Source organism: Elephas maximus, chromosome X, assembly GCF_024166365.1.
Source record: "Elephas maximus indicus isolate mEleMax1 chromosome X, mEleMax1 primary haplotype, whole genome shotgun sequence".
Lineage (NCBI taxonomy): Eukaryota > Metazoa > Chordata > Mammalia > Proboscidea > Elephantidae > Elephas > Elephas maximus.
Window position 1 is genome coordinate 913,542 of NC_064846.1, and position 14,963 is coordinate 928,504.

The window sequence follows — 14,963 nt, forward strand, 5'->3', positions numbered from 1 at the left end:
CACATGTTCTGATTGTTTAAAATCGAATAACTCAAGATCTTGCTATATACTATTTACAAGAGACATACCTGAAACAAAATAACTGAGGAACGTTGAAAATAAAGGATGGAAAAAGTTATAACAGCCAAACGCTAATAACAAGAACTACAACGCACAGCAGGCAGTGGCAGATTGCTGGTTGTGTATTCCAAATGTTCATTCTCACTTTCCCCCTTGGTAACAGAATACCAAGATTTTCAGCCAAGACAGAACCATCTAAAGTAAACCACTGTATTCCCCAGTCACCCTTGTAGCTTAGGTATGGCCATTTGACTAAGTTCTGCCAATGAGATGGAAGTGGAATTGTTTTCTGGAACTTCTGGGAATGTCATTTATTGGATATTGACTCATTTATTGCAAGCCCCTTTTTTGCCCTCCTACCTTTCCTCTTCCTTCTGGCCCTCAATGGAGATGTGCTGGCTGGAGCTCCAGAAGTCTCGTGGACCATGAGGGGACCTTAGGATGGAAACCATATACCAAGATGGTGAAGCAGAAAGATAGGAGCCTGGGTCCCTTTTGACATCATAGTGGCCTGGAATACCTATCTGCAGACTTCTTTTACCCAAGAAAGAAAGACTCTTTCTTGTTTAAACTTATTTTATTTCTTATTTAAATTGTTTTTCTAATATATGCAGCTGAACTTAATCCTGGTAGGTGGAAAGAATAATATTCTTTAGAGATAAAGAATTCAAGGCATAAGTAAATAAATAAATAAAATGACACCAAGAGGGCTATTCCATATTGAATGAAGGAAAAATACAGCAGGAAAATATAATAGCCATGAACCTTCATGCACTAACAATATAGCTTCAAAACGTATAAAGCAAACTTGGAGTAAAATAAGAGAAGTAGACAAATGTACAGTTATCTATAAAGGAAAACAGAAACAATGAGGAAGTATGTAAGGATCTGTATAACGCAACTTAACAAGTTTATTCTAACAGAGATATAAGGAACTTTATACCGAAGAGACATCATACATATCTTTCAATTCACATGAAAAAGTCACAAAAATTGACCATGTTCTAGGTCAAGGATCAGCAAACTTCTTCTGTGAAGGGCCAGATAGTAAATATTTTAGATTTTGTGGGCCATAGAGTCTCTGTCACAACTATTTAACTCTGAGGTTGTAGCTGAAAAACAACCGTAGGCAGTATGTAGTTTGAGGACTCCTGTTCACGGTAACAAAGGAAATATCAAAAAATCTCCATAAAGCTGATATCACAAGGCCACGGTTACCCTAATATAGTTTAAAAAATTAGCATAAAGAACCCACAAAATCTATACACCTAGAAATTTTAAAACAACAATCTAATGGGAGGAGGTGGGGAAAGAGAGATAAATAAACAAATGAATAAACAAACAAGATAATTTAAATTAGTGACAAGTGTGATAAAGAAAATGAAGATTTTTTAAATAAATTACATATACGAGTAAAAAAACTGGAAAACTTAGATGAAACGGATCATTTCCTAGGTTAACTATAAATTATCGTAATTGACTTGAGAAGAAACAGAAAACCTGGCGGGGGGGAACAAGAAATTTAAGATGGTGAGGGAAAACCTACCCACCAGAAGGCACTGGGCCAAGGTGATTTTCTAGGAGACTTCTACCAAACTTTTAAGAAAGAGATAATTCCAGTCTGATATAGCTTATCCCAGGGCATACAACAAGTACAACAATAAAAGGAAACATAGCCAAAACATAGTTAAGAGAGGAACTTCCTTATCTGATAAAGAATATCTACCCTCCCCCTCCAAAAAAAAACTACAACAAACATCATGAATTTAGGAATATGAAAAGGATGCAAGTTCAATAAGGCAAGAAAAAGAAAGAAAAGGGATACAGGTTAGGAAGGAAGAAACAAAATTGTGATTATTCACAAATGACCTGATTGTGTACATACAAAATAAAAAAGATTTTAAAAATTCACACACTATTAGAATTAGTGAGTGAATTTAGCATGGGCACCGCACACAAGATCTACATACAAAAATTCATTGAACTTCTATATACCAGCAACAAATAGAAAATGAACTCTAAAAAGTGATACCACTTATAAAATAGCTTTATAATGTTTTTCAAATAAACATCAAAAGCTTAGGAACAAATCTAACAAAAGATGTGCAAGACTGAAAATTACATTATTGAGAAAAATTAAAGACCCACACAAATGGAGGGATATAACATGTTGATAGAGTGGAAGACTTAATACTTTAAATATGTCAGTTCTACCTGAATTAAGCTGTCGATTCAATGCAATCCCAGCAGGTTTTTTTCTTTAGTCACATTCTAAAATTTGTATGGAAATGCAGAGGGCCAAGAATAGCTAAGGCAATCTTAAAGAATTTCAGAGCTGGAGGACTGATATTACCACATATCCAAGACTGATTATAAAGCTACAGTAATCAAGACAGTGTGAAATTGGCAAAAGGATAGACAAGTAGACAGGTGGAACAGAATACAGAATCTAGAAACAGATCAATACATACATGAACTCCTGATTTGTGATCAAGGAATAGTCTTTAAATAAATGGTTCTGACTCACTGGATATCCACATGAAAAAAATTAATCTTGACCCCTGCTTCACACCATACACAAAAATCAATTCCAGGTATATTAATAGCTTTATAGTTTTAACAAAACTAGGAAAAAAAAAATAGGAAAACATCTTAATGACCTTGGTGGTAGGAAAAAACATCTTAAACAGAACACAAAGAACATTAACCAAAAAGGAAAAAAAAATGATCCAATGATCTACATTAAAATTAAGAACTCATATTATCAAAAGCAACCATTAAGAGTCAAAAGCCAAGCCACAGAGTGTAAAAGGGCATTTGCAAAACATGTAACAAGACTCGTGTCTAGAATACATAAATAATTACAACAAATTAATAAGATAAAGGCAGACAACCCAGTAGAAAAAAGGGCAATGAGGTTCAATAAGCACTTCATAAACACTACCATACATTCACCAGAATGGCTAAAATGAAAAAAAGACAATACCAAGTATTGGCAGGGCTATGGAGCAAGTAAAGCTCACATACTAAGGAGTGGAAATCTTTGGAAAACTGTTGACGTTATTTACTAAAGCTGAACACATACGTAGATACATAGATTCCTAGAAATACCCAATAAATGTACATATGTTCACTAAAAGACATCTATGAAGATACTCACAACAGCAAAATTTAAGAGCCAAAAACTGGAATTGTTTAGCACCAGTAGAATGGATAAATAAACTATGGTATATTCGTACAGGAGCCCTGGTGGCACAGTGGTTAAGAGTTATGGCTGCTAACCACGAGGTCGGCAGTTGGAATCCACCACGCACTCCTGGGAACCTCTGGGGCAATTCTACCCTGTCCTACAAGATCGCTATGAGTCGGAATCAACTCAATGGCCCTGGGTTTATATTCACACAACGGAATACTATACAGCAATGAAAATTTCTAAACTACTGCTATTTGCAACAATTTGGATAAATCTCACAAGCATAAGACTAGGTGAAAGCAACTAGACACAACAGAGTGCATACTGTATACTGCACTTATATAAAATATGCTTCAAAAACAAGGAAAAGTAATCTATAGTGATGAAGGTCAGGACGGTGGTTGCCCTTGTTGGAAATGAGTGACTACAACAAGCAGAAAGGGTGGATGCTGGGTGCTAATAAGTTCTGTTTCTTCATCGGGGGGCTGGTTAAAGGGGTGAATTGTGAAAATTCATCAGATGAGGAAATGAGGCACAGAGAAGCTAAACACCTTACCCGATGTCAGAAAACTAGTAAGTGGTAGAGCCAGGATTCCAACCAAAACATCTGGCTGCATAGCCATGTTCTTAACCATTGTGCTATGTTGTCTCTCTGGAAAAAGAGAAACTACCAAATTCATTTTATAACTCCATAAAATAATGTTAATACCAAAATCAGACAAGGGTAGTCAAAGCAAGATACTTGAGGCCATCTCATTTATGAACATAGTTGTAAAAATCTTAAGCCCAATATTAGTAGTAAATAGGAATTCTCAGTAATGCAACAGCAAAATGTTAATAAAAAAACACAAAAAACTCTGAACCCATTTCACTTAATAGCTTAAAGACGGAACAACACATTACCAACTCAAGAAATGCCAAACAAGAATTTGATAAAACTAAATTGGCATGTTGTGTTATATTTATTTTTACAAAAACTAAAAAAAAAAAAAAAAAAAAACCCTAAATATACATTCATGATTAACTTCCTAAACTTAATAAAGGAGTCCCTGAGTGCTGGAAGCGGTTAAGTGCTTGACTACTAGCTGAAAGGTTGGTGGTTCGGACCCACCCAGAGGTGCCTCTGAAAGGCCTGGTAATCTATTTCCAAAAGGTCATAGTCTTGAAAACCCTAAGGGGCAGTTCTATTCTGCACAGAGGGGGTCACCACGAGTCAGATCAACTCAATGGCAACTAACAACAACAAGCAAAGAAAATCACAACAAACTCATACTTAATGGTGAAACATCAGAAATATTCCCATTAGAGTCAGAAACAAGACAAAAGGTGATTGCCACCCAATGCTGCTATTCAGCTCTTATAGTTCCTTACCAATAAGAACCCCCCTGAAAAAACACACACACACATACATATATGTTGGAGTATAAATGCCTTACCAAATCCAAAACATGTAACACCTTACATTTGAGTCTTCCTAAATGCCAGACATTATCTAAGTGTTTTCATTAATTCACTTCATTTTCACAAAAACCCTATGAGCTAAGTATTGAATTAATATCTTCATTTTACACATAAGGAAACTGAAGCAGAGAGCTTAAGTTATTTGCCCAAAACCACACACCTAGTTAGTAGCAGCATCAGGACTCAAACCAGGCTCTATGGCTCAAGGCCCCACTCTCTCAGCCACTGTACACCCTATCTCTGTTTCTATCCTAAAATGCCATAGTAATTAAACAAAGAAACAGTCATGGTATTGGCAAGGGAATAAAGGAGAGATCCATTTAGAATAAAATGAAGTTAGAGTCCCGCCTCAAAGAGTTCACAAAAACAAGTTTCAGATAAATTAAAGTTCTAAATGTAAAAAACAAAATTATAAAAAAATGAAAACACACAAGACATTAACCGCATTATTTTCAAACTTTCCTTTGTCAAATGACACCATAACCAAGTCAGCCTAGGGGAAGATACTTGCAACCAGGGCTTCCAACTGGTTCCCTGCTGACAATGTGCATTTCTAACAAGTTCCCAGGAAGTTATACGTAAGAACTGCCTGGATATCTTGTTAAAATGTAGATTCTGATTCAGTTTATCTGGGGAGAAATGCACATTTTCAGCAGGGACCTTGTTAGAAATGCACATTGTCAGCAGGGGTTCCAATCAGAAAGAACTGGTTAGGAGCCCTGTGTGCAACATACTGTATGGACATCTGTCCATTAAGAACGGCCCTGTATACTAGCTTTGTGACTTGCAGCAAGTTTCTTAAGCTCTGAGCTCAATTTTCCTTATCAGTAAAACCAAAATACAAACCAAACCATAATCTCTATTTGACAGGTGTCTCAATCATCCACTCCCAGGGTTGCTTTCTTGGTGGTATGAGGTCTCCCTGTCTCTCTGCTTACTTCTCTCTTTTCTATTTCAAAAGAGACTGGCTCAAGATGCAATCTAATCTTGTAGATTAAGTCCTGCCCCATTAACATAACTGCCCTTAATCCCAGTTCATTAACGTCATAGAGATAGGATTTACGACAGATATGAAAATCACATCCGATGACAAAATGGTAGACAATCACATAATACCGGGAATTGTGGCCTAGCCAAATTGATACACATATTTTTGGGGGACACAATTCAATCCATGCCAACAGGGTTGTTGGGAAACTGCATGTACCTCAGTTTCCATTAGCAATGGCTATGAATTTATCAAACGCATTTCTAGTATCTATTGATATAATTGTATGTTTTTTCTTCTTTAATTTGTTCATATAACAAATTACATTACATTCTGAATTACATTTCACTTTCCTGAAGCTGAACCAACCTTACAAACTAAACGTAGTCATGGTGTACTATTCCCTAATACGCTGTTAAATTTGGTTTGTTAATACCTTATTCTGAATTTATATCTATATTTATGAATAAAATTGGTGAATAATCTTATTTTTCTGTGCTATGTTTTATCAGGTTTGGTGTTAAAATTATTCTAGCTATTAAAAGCAAAAAACTAAGGCACTTTCAGCCTTTTTTTATGGTCTGGAAAAATGTGTAAATAATCTTATAACTATCTGTCCTTTAAAAGTTAGTTAGATCCAGCTGTAAACCCAAGTAAGCTTGACATCTTTTAAAATCGTAGATCCATAATCACTGTTTTCAGTCTCTGCTTTGGTAATTGCACTAAAAAAGTTTTCTATTTCTTAATCAATTTTGGTAATTTTCCTAACAAATTATTTCTTTCCTCTAGAGTTTCAAATTGTTACAGAGGTAATGTACTAAAGACATAGCTTTTAAAATGTTTTACTTTTTAATTATTGTCTTAGTTATCTAGTGCTGCTACATCAGAAATAGCACATGTGAATGGCTTTAACAAACAGGAATTTATTTTCTCACAGTTCAGGAGGCTAGAAGTCCAAATTCAGGGGTGTTGGCTCCAAGGGAAGGCTTTCTCTCTCTGTTGGCTCTGGGGGAAGGTCCTTATGTCTTCAGTTTCCATTTCTTGATTCCTTGGCGATCTCATGTGGCATGGCATCTATCTTCTCCCAGCTCTGCCTTCTTGCTGCTTGCTTAAACTGCTCTTTTACTATCTCAAAAGAGACTGATTTCAGACACACCCTACACTAATACTGACTCATAACATAACAAAAAAAACCTATTCCCAAATGAGATTATAACCACAGGTATAATGGTTAGGATTTACAACACATATTTTAGGGACACAGTTCAATCCATAACAATTATCCCACAGTAAAATGGACTTCTTTTTCCTTTTGGAATACAATGCTATGAATATTAACAAACATATGTACAGATTCATGTAACCAACACCTTAATGAAGATACAGAAATTTCCATCTACCGCCCTAAAAAACTTTCCTTCTATCCCCTTATACTCACACCCATCCTTACAGTTTTCTTTTCAAGAATGTCATGTAAATGCAATCATACAGTATATAGCCTTTCTAAGACTGGCTTCTTTAACTTGTCGTTAGGTGCCATCAAGTTGGTTCCGACTCATTGTGACCCTAGGTATAACAGAACTAAACGTTGCCTAGTCCTTCGCCATACTCACAATACCTTATGTTGATGCAAATAACACGTACCATCCGTGTTTGTTTGCTGGCCTGCCCTCCCCAAAGAGGCACCTCACAAGCACCACCATACAAATAGTCTTTCACATGTTACTGTTTAAAAAAAAAAAAAAAAAACATAGCATGCTTATGAAAACACCTAGGGTGAGGGTGGGGTGCAGCCAGCAAATCAGTGCTAAGCATGCTTGACCCCATTGTTGCAGCCACTGTGTTGAATCATCTTGTTAAGGGTCTCTCTCTCTTTTGCTGACCTTCTACTTTACCCAGCATGTCCTTCAGCAGGGATTGGTCCCACCTGACAACATGTCCAAAGTAAGGGAGATGAAATCTCACCATCCTCACCTCTAAGGAGTATTCTGGCTGTACTTCCTCCAAGACAGATTTGTTCGTTCTTTTGGCAGTCCATGGTATAGTCAATATTCTTCGCCAACACCACAATTCAAAGGCGTCAGTTCTTCTTCGGTCTTCCTTATTCATTGTCCAGCTTTCACATGCATATGAGGTGATTGACAATACCACATCATTAAGGCACAGTCTACTTTGAGGAGGCAGCTCTTCCCCAGCTGTACTTTCGGTGACTTCCAACCTTAGGGACTCATTTTCCAGCATAATATTGGACAATGTTTTGTTGTTATCCATAAAGTTTTCACTGGCTAATTTTTTTGAAAGTTGCCAGGTCCTTCCTCCTAGTCTGTCTTAGTCTGGAAGCTTTACTGAAACCTGTCTACCATGAATGATCCTGCTGGTGTTTGAAATACTGGTGGCATAGTTTCTAGCATCACAGTGCGATCCACTGACAGCCTCTGAGATTCTTTCAAGTTGTCACCTGTACCAAAAGTTCACTCCTTTTTATTGCAGAACAGTATTCCATTGTATGGATATATAAGAGTTTGTTAATCCACACACCCATTGAAGAAATTTGGGTTATTTCTACTTTACGGTAATTATGAATTGAGCTGCTATAAACAACTGAGTATATGGTTTTATGTAACATTAAGGTTTCATTTCTTTAGGGTAGATATCCAGGAGTGAGACTGCTGGCCACACAATAAATGGATGCTTACTTTTGTAAAGGTGGGCAGTTTGAACTCACCTCAGAAGGCCTGACATAGTTCTATTCTGAAACACATGGGGTTGCCACGAGTCTGAGTTGACTCAATGGCAACTCATGCTGGTGTTTTCAATGTGTGTGTACTAGTATGTTAACATGGTTTTAACTGATTCACTGATGGCTAATGATGTTGAGCCTCTTCTCATGCGCTTACTTGCTATCCTTATATCCTCATCACCCATGAGTCAGAATCAACTTAACGGCAATGGGTTTGGTTTTTTGGTTTATATCCTTGTAGGTGAACTTTGCCCATTTTTTAATAGAGTTGCTTGCTTTCTTATTATTGAGTTTTGAGTCTGCTATATATGTACGTGGGTACTGCAAATAGTTTGCTCTCAGCTACTAACCAAAAGGTTGCCACTTTGAACGTGTCCCATGGTGCCATGGAAGAAAGGCCTGGTGATCTACTTCTGTAAAATTACAGCCAGTTGGAGGAATAACTTCAATTTTAAGACTTTATATGAAACAACAATAATCAAGAGACAAAATATTGGTGACTAAAAAAAAAAAACCCAAACCCAGTGCTGTTGAGTTGATTCCTACTCATAAAAAAATAACAACTGTATATTGGTGATAGACACTGTTTAAAAAAAAAAAAGGAAGACTAGCTATAGACTGGGTGAACATATTTGCAAATTACATATCTGACAAAAGACTTTTATCTAGATATTGCGTTAAATCTATAGATTAACTTGGAGAAAACTGAAGTCTTTACTATGCTGAATCTTCCAGTCCATACACATGGTGTATCTCTTCATTTAATTAGGCCTTCTTTGATTTCTTTCAACAAGGTCTTGTGGTTTTCAGCATACAGATAGATCTCGTACCTGTTTTGGTAAATTTATACCTAAGTATTTCTTTTGGGGGGAAGTATTATAAATTGTACTGTTTAACTTTTTCTTTCCAATTTTGTATGGCTACTGTGTAGAACCTCCATGCATCTGTCAGGTTGTTATTCTGTGGGGGCTTGCATGTTGCTGTGATGCTGGAAGCTATGCCACCGGTATTCAGATACCAGCAGGGTCACCCATGGAAGACAGATTCCAGCTGAGCTTCCAGACTAGGACAGACTAGGAAGAAGGACCCGGCAGTCTACTTCTGAAAAGCATTAGCCAGTGAAAACCTTATGAATAGCAGCGGGACATTGTCTGATATAGTGCTGGAAGATGAGCCCCCCAGGTTGGAAGGCACTCAAAAGATGACTGGGGAAGAGCTGCCTCCTCAAAGTAGAGTCAACCTTAATGACGTGGATGGAGTAAAGCTTTCGGGACCTTCATTTGCTGATGTGGCACAACTCAAAATGAGAAGAAACAGCTGCAAACATCCATTAATAATATGAACCTAGAATGTACGAAGTATGAGTCTAGGAAAATTGGAAATTGTCAAAAATGAAATGGAACGCATAAACATCGGTATCCTAGGTGTTAGTGAGCTGAAATGCACTGGCATTGGCCATTTTGAATCAGACAATCATATAGTCTACTATGCTGGGAATGACATCTCGAAGAGGAATGGTGTTGAATTCATCGTCAAAAAGGATGCTTCAAGATCTATCCTAAAGTACAACGCTGTCAGTGATAGGATAACATCCATACGCCTACAAGGAAGACCAGTTAATACAACTATTATTCAAATTTACGCACCAACCACTAGGGCCAAAGATGAAGAAATAGAAGATTTTTATCAGCTGCTGCAGTCTGAAATTGATTGAACATGCAATAAAGATGCATTGATAATTACTGGCGATTGGAATGCAAAAGTTGGAAACAAAGAAGAAGGATCAGTAGTTGGAAAACATGGCCTTGGTGATAGAAACAATGCCAGAGATCGAATGACAGAATTTTGCAAGACCAACGACTTCTTCATTGCAAATACCTTCTTTCACCAACATGAACAGCGACTACACACACGGACCTCACCAGGTAGAACACACAGAAATCAAATTGGCTGTATCTGTGGAAACAGACGATGGAAAAGCTTGATATCATCAGTCAGAACAAGGCCAGGAGCCGACTGTGGAACTGACCGTGAATTGCTCATATCCAAGTTCAAGCTGAAACCGAGGAAAACGCCAAGAAATATGGAAGACAGCTCCCTGGCCAAACGACTAGAAAAGATCCATATTTCTGCCTATTTCCAAGAAAGGTGATTCAACTGAATGTGGAAATTATAGAACAACATCATTAATATCACACGCAAGCAAAATTTTGCTGAAATCATTCAAAAACGGCTATAGCAGTATATTGACAGGTAACTGCCAGAAATTCAGGCCAGATTCAGAAGAGGATGTGGAACCAGGGCTATCGTTGCTGATGTCAGATGGATCCTGGCTAAAACCAGAGAATACCAGAAGGGTGTTTACCTGTGTCTTACTGTCTACACAAAAGCATTCGACTGTGTGGATCATAACAAATTTTGGATAATGTTGTGAAGAATGGGAATTCCAGAACACTTTATTGTGCTCATGAGGAACCTGTACATAGATCAAGAGGCAGTTGCTCGGACAGAACAAGGGGATACTGAGTGGTTTAAAGTCAGGAAAGGCATGTGTCAGGGTTGTATCGTTTCTCCATACCTATTCATTCTGTATGCTGAGCAAATAATCAGAAAAGCTGGACTATATGAAGAACAGGGTATCAAGATTGGAGAAAGGCTCATTAACAACCTGCGTTATGCAGACAACACAACCTTGCTTGCTCAAAGTGAAAAGGACTTGAAGCACTTACTAATGAAGATCAAAGACCACAGCCTTCAGTATGGATTGCACCTCAACATAAAACAAAAATCCTCACAACTGGACCAATGAGCAACATCATGATAAACGGAGAAAAGATTGAAGTTGTGAAGGATTTCATTTGACTTGGATCCACAATCAACAGCCATGGAAGCAGCAGTCAAGAAATCAAAGGATGCATTGCATTGGGCAAATCTGCAAAGGACCTCTTTAAAGTGTTGAAGAGCAAAGATGTCACCCTGAAGAATAAGGTGCGCCTGACCCAGGCCAATCACCTCATACACATGTGAGAGCTGGACAATGAATAAGGATGACAGAATAATTGATGCCTTTGTGAATTGTGGTGTTCAGGAAGAATACTGAATATACTGTGGAGTGCTAAAAGAATGAACAAATCTGTCTTAGAAGAAGTACAAGTGGAATGCTCCTTAGAAGCAAGGATGGTGAGACATCTTACATAGTTTGGGCATGCTGTCAGGAGAGATCAGTTCCTGGAGAAAGACAGCATGCTTGGTAAAGTAGAGGGTCAGTGAAAAAGAGGAAGACCCTCAATGGGATGGATTGACACAGTGGCTGCAACAATGGGCTTGAGCATAACGATGGTGGGCATGGTGCAGGTCTGGGCAGTGTTTCATTCTGTTGGACATAGGGTCGCTATGAGTCAGAACCAACTCCAGGATACCTAACACCACCACTATGAAGTTGAGTATACTTCTTTGTGGTTACTCTAGGGATTACAAAAGACACAATTAGCATTTCAGTCAATATATATTACCACTTCAATGGATTGTAGAAACCTTACCAGTTTATAGGTTCCATTACACTACTCTCTTTTATGCTATTGTTCTGTGCTGTGGATTCCGACTCCTAGCCACCCAACATGACAGAGTAAAACTGCCCCATAGGGTTTTCTAGGGCGTAATCTTTACGGAAGCAGCAGATCACCAGGTCTTTTTTCTCCCACAGAGTTGCTGAATATGTTCGATCCGCCAACCTTTTGGTTAGCAGCCGAGCACTTAACCCTGCGCCATCTTTTTTTTTTTTTTTTACATCTATATATACTGAAAACCATATTAAACAGTGTTATGTTTTGCTTTCAAATGCCTTTGGCCTCCGTGGTTTCTGATGAGAAATAGACTGTTAATCTTATTGAGGATTCCTTGTATGTGATGAATGCCTTCTGCCTTCCTGCCTTCAAGACTCTGTATTTAGCTTTTGGCAGTTTGATTATAACGTGTCTCAGTGTGGATCTCTTTGAGTTTATTCTGCTGTGGGTTTATTAAACTTCTTGGATGTGTATATTCACGTTTCCCAACAAATTTGGTTAGTTTTCAGCCATTACTTTGTCAAAATATTATGTTCCTTTCTCTCTCTCTTTCCCCTCTAGAATGGTGTCCCACATGTTTCTTAGGCTTTGTTCATTTTTCTTCATTCTTTTTTCCTATTCTTCAGACTGGATAATATCAATCGACCCATTTTCAAGTTCGCTAATTCTTTCTTCTACCTGCTGAAACCTGCTGTTGAACTTCTCTAGTAAAATTTTCATTTTCATTACTGTACTTTTCAACTCCAGTATTTCTACTTGGTTTCTTTTTATAATTTCTATATCTTTAATGGTATTCCCTATTTGGTGGACACTGTTCTGGTTTCTTCTAGTTCTTTGTTCATGATTTCCTTTAGCTTTTTGAGGATATTTAAAATAGTAGATTTAAAGTATTTGTTTAATAAATCCAATGTATTGGTCTTCTCACTATTAATTTCTTTTTTTTCTTGTGTATGGGTCATACCTTTTTTTTTTTTAATGCCTTGTGATTTTTTGTTGAAAACTGGGCATTTGGGATATTATAAAGTGGCAACTCTGGAAACCAGAGTCTTTCCCCTTTCCAGGGTTTCTTGTTGCTCCTCTTGTAATTTTTTATTTTGTTGTTGTTAATATACACAGCAGAACATACACCAATTCAACAGTTTTTACGTGTACAATTCAGTGACATTGATTACTTTCAGTTGTGCATTCTCACCCACCTTTTCTGAGCTGCTCCTCCCTTGTTAGCATAAACTCACCACCCCTGAGGGTCCTACCTAACCTTTTTGACTTACTGTTGTCAATTTGATCCCATATAGATCTATTGATGGGCATTTGTTTCCACCTTTTGGCTATCGTGAATAGTGCTGCAATGAACATTGGTGTATGCCTTAGAGTTTTTGCTTTTTTGTAGTCCTTTTTGTTTATGTGTTTAGTGGCTCTCCTGAACTAATTTTATAAAATCTGTATTCTTTGTCATATGTGGGTACCGAAATCCATTCTGTTAGCTTAATGGTCAGCTACAGGTTTGATAGAGATTTTCAAATGTACTGAGATTAGATTTTTTCCCCTTGATTAAGTACTTGCTTGGTTGCTATAAACTTATTTTTAGTTTCTTGTGGTTCGATCAACATGATTTAGAAAGTTTTTGCCAGTTTGTTCACTGCTTTTGTGGAGGGACAGGATTTTGGAGTTCCCTGATCCACCACTTTTGCTGATATCATTCCCTGTGTTCACTTTTTGGTCAATCTTTCTTTTTCTCTCTTTTCTTCTGATTGGATAGTTTCTATTTATCTGTCATCAAAATGTACTTGTTATCATCTCCGTTCTGCCATCCAGTGAATTTTGTATTTTGGTTCCTGTATTTTCCAGTTCTAAAAATTGCACTTGCTTATTCTTTATGTCTTTATTTGCTGAGACTTTCTATTGAAACATTAGTTGTAAGAGTGTTTGCAATTGCTTTTTTGCACAATATTGTAATAAAAAAAAACCCAGTGCCGTCGAGTCGATTCTGACTCATAGCGACCCTATAAGACAGAGCAGAACTGCCCCATAGAGTTTCCAAGGAGTGCCTGGCGGATCTGAACTGTGGCGTAGTGGTTAAGTGCTATGGCTGCTAACCAAGAGGTGGGCAGTTTGAATCTGCCAGGCGCCCCTTGGAAACTCTATGGGGCAGTTCTCTGTCCCATTAGGGTAGCTAAGAGTTGGAATGAACTCGACGGCAGTGGTTTTTTTTTTTATTATTGTAATAAAAAATAAACCAGCATAAAAAAAAATTTTTTTTTAATAGCTACTTTAAAATCTTCATCAGATAATTCCTACATTTGTATCATCTCGGTGTTGGCATCTGTTGATTATATTTTTCCACATAAGTTGAAATTTTCATGGTTTTTAATATGCTGAGTAAATCTGGATTGTATCCTGGGTGTTTTGAACATTATGTTAAGAGGCACTGCAACTTGGAGAATGTTATTTTTGTTTTAGCAGGCAATTCACTTAGCCAGGTTCAGGTTGTAATTTCCAAAGCCTTCTAAAGGCTGTGGTTTTCTGTATCCTTTCAGGTCAGAGCCTTTGGATCTTTCCTGCATGTGTGCCAGCCAGTGGTAAGAATGGGATCTATGTGGTTTTCTTGGGTATGTTATTAGGATCAGATTCATGCATACATGGCTCATGGATAAGCCCAGGAATTCCTAAACTACAAAGTTGCTTTCTGAACCTCCCCCATTTCTGTGATTTTCCCAGAGGCCATCCCTTTCATTTTCCTGGCAGAAACTTGGGCATATAGTTACTCCTCTATTTTGTGTTCTTCCATGATTGGGCCTGCATCTACACTAACAACATGAAGAAGTTTTTCTCCTAATTAATAAACTGGGAGGAAATATGGCAGCTGTTGTTAAGATTGCTGTCCCAGAGCAAAACACCTGAACTCTAGCATTTAGTGATTCCCAAGCAAAATGGCTGGTTCCCCAAAGTGAAGCCTTC

The 14,963-nt window shown here is 37.6% G+C and overlaps 1 protein-coding gene across 1 annotated transcript in view; it reads right to left on the bottom strand.

The window, feature by feature from the left end:
- Nucleotides 1-14,963, bottom strand: part of BRCC3 (BRCA1/BRCA2-containing complex subunit 3) — a 68,148-nt gene that overhangs the window by 35,365 nt on the left and 17,820 nt on the right. Inside the window, exon 8 of the mRNA XM_049871772.1 lies at nucleotides 421-495. Coding sequence (XP_049727729.1) covers nucleotides 421-495 — 75 coding nt within the window. The remainder of the gene's footprint in view (nucleotides 1-420; nucleotides 496-14,963) is intronic.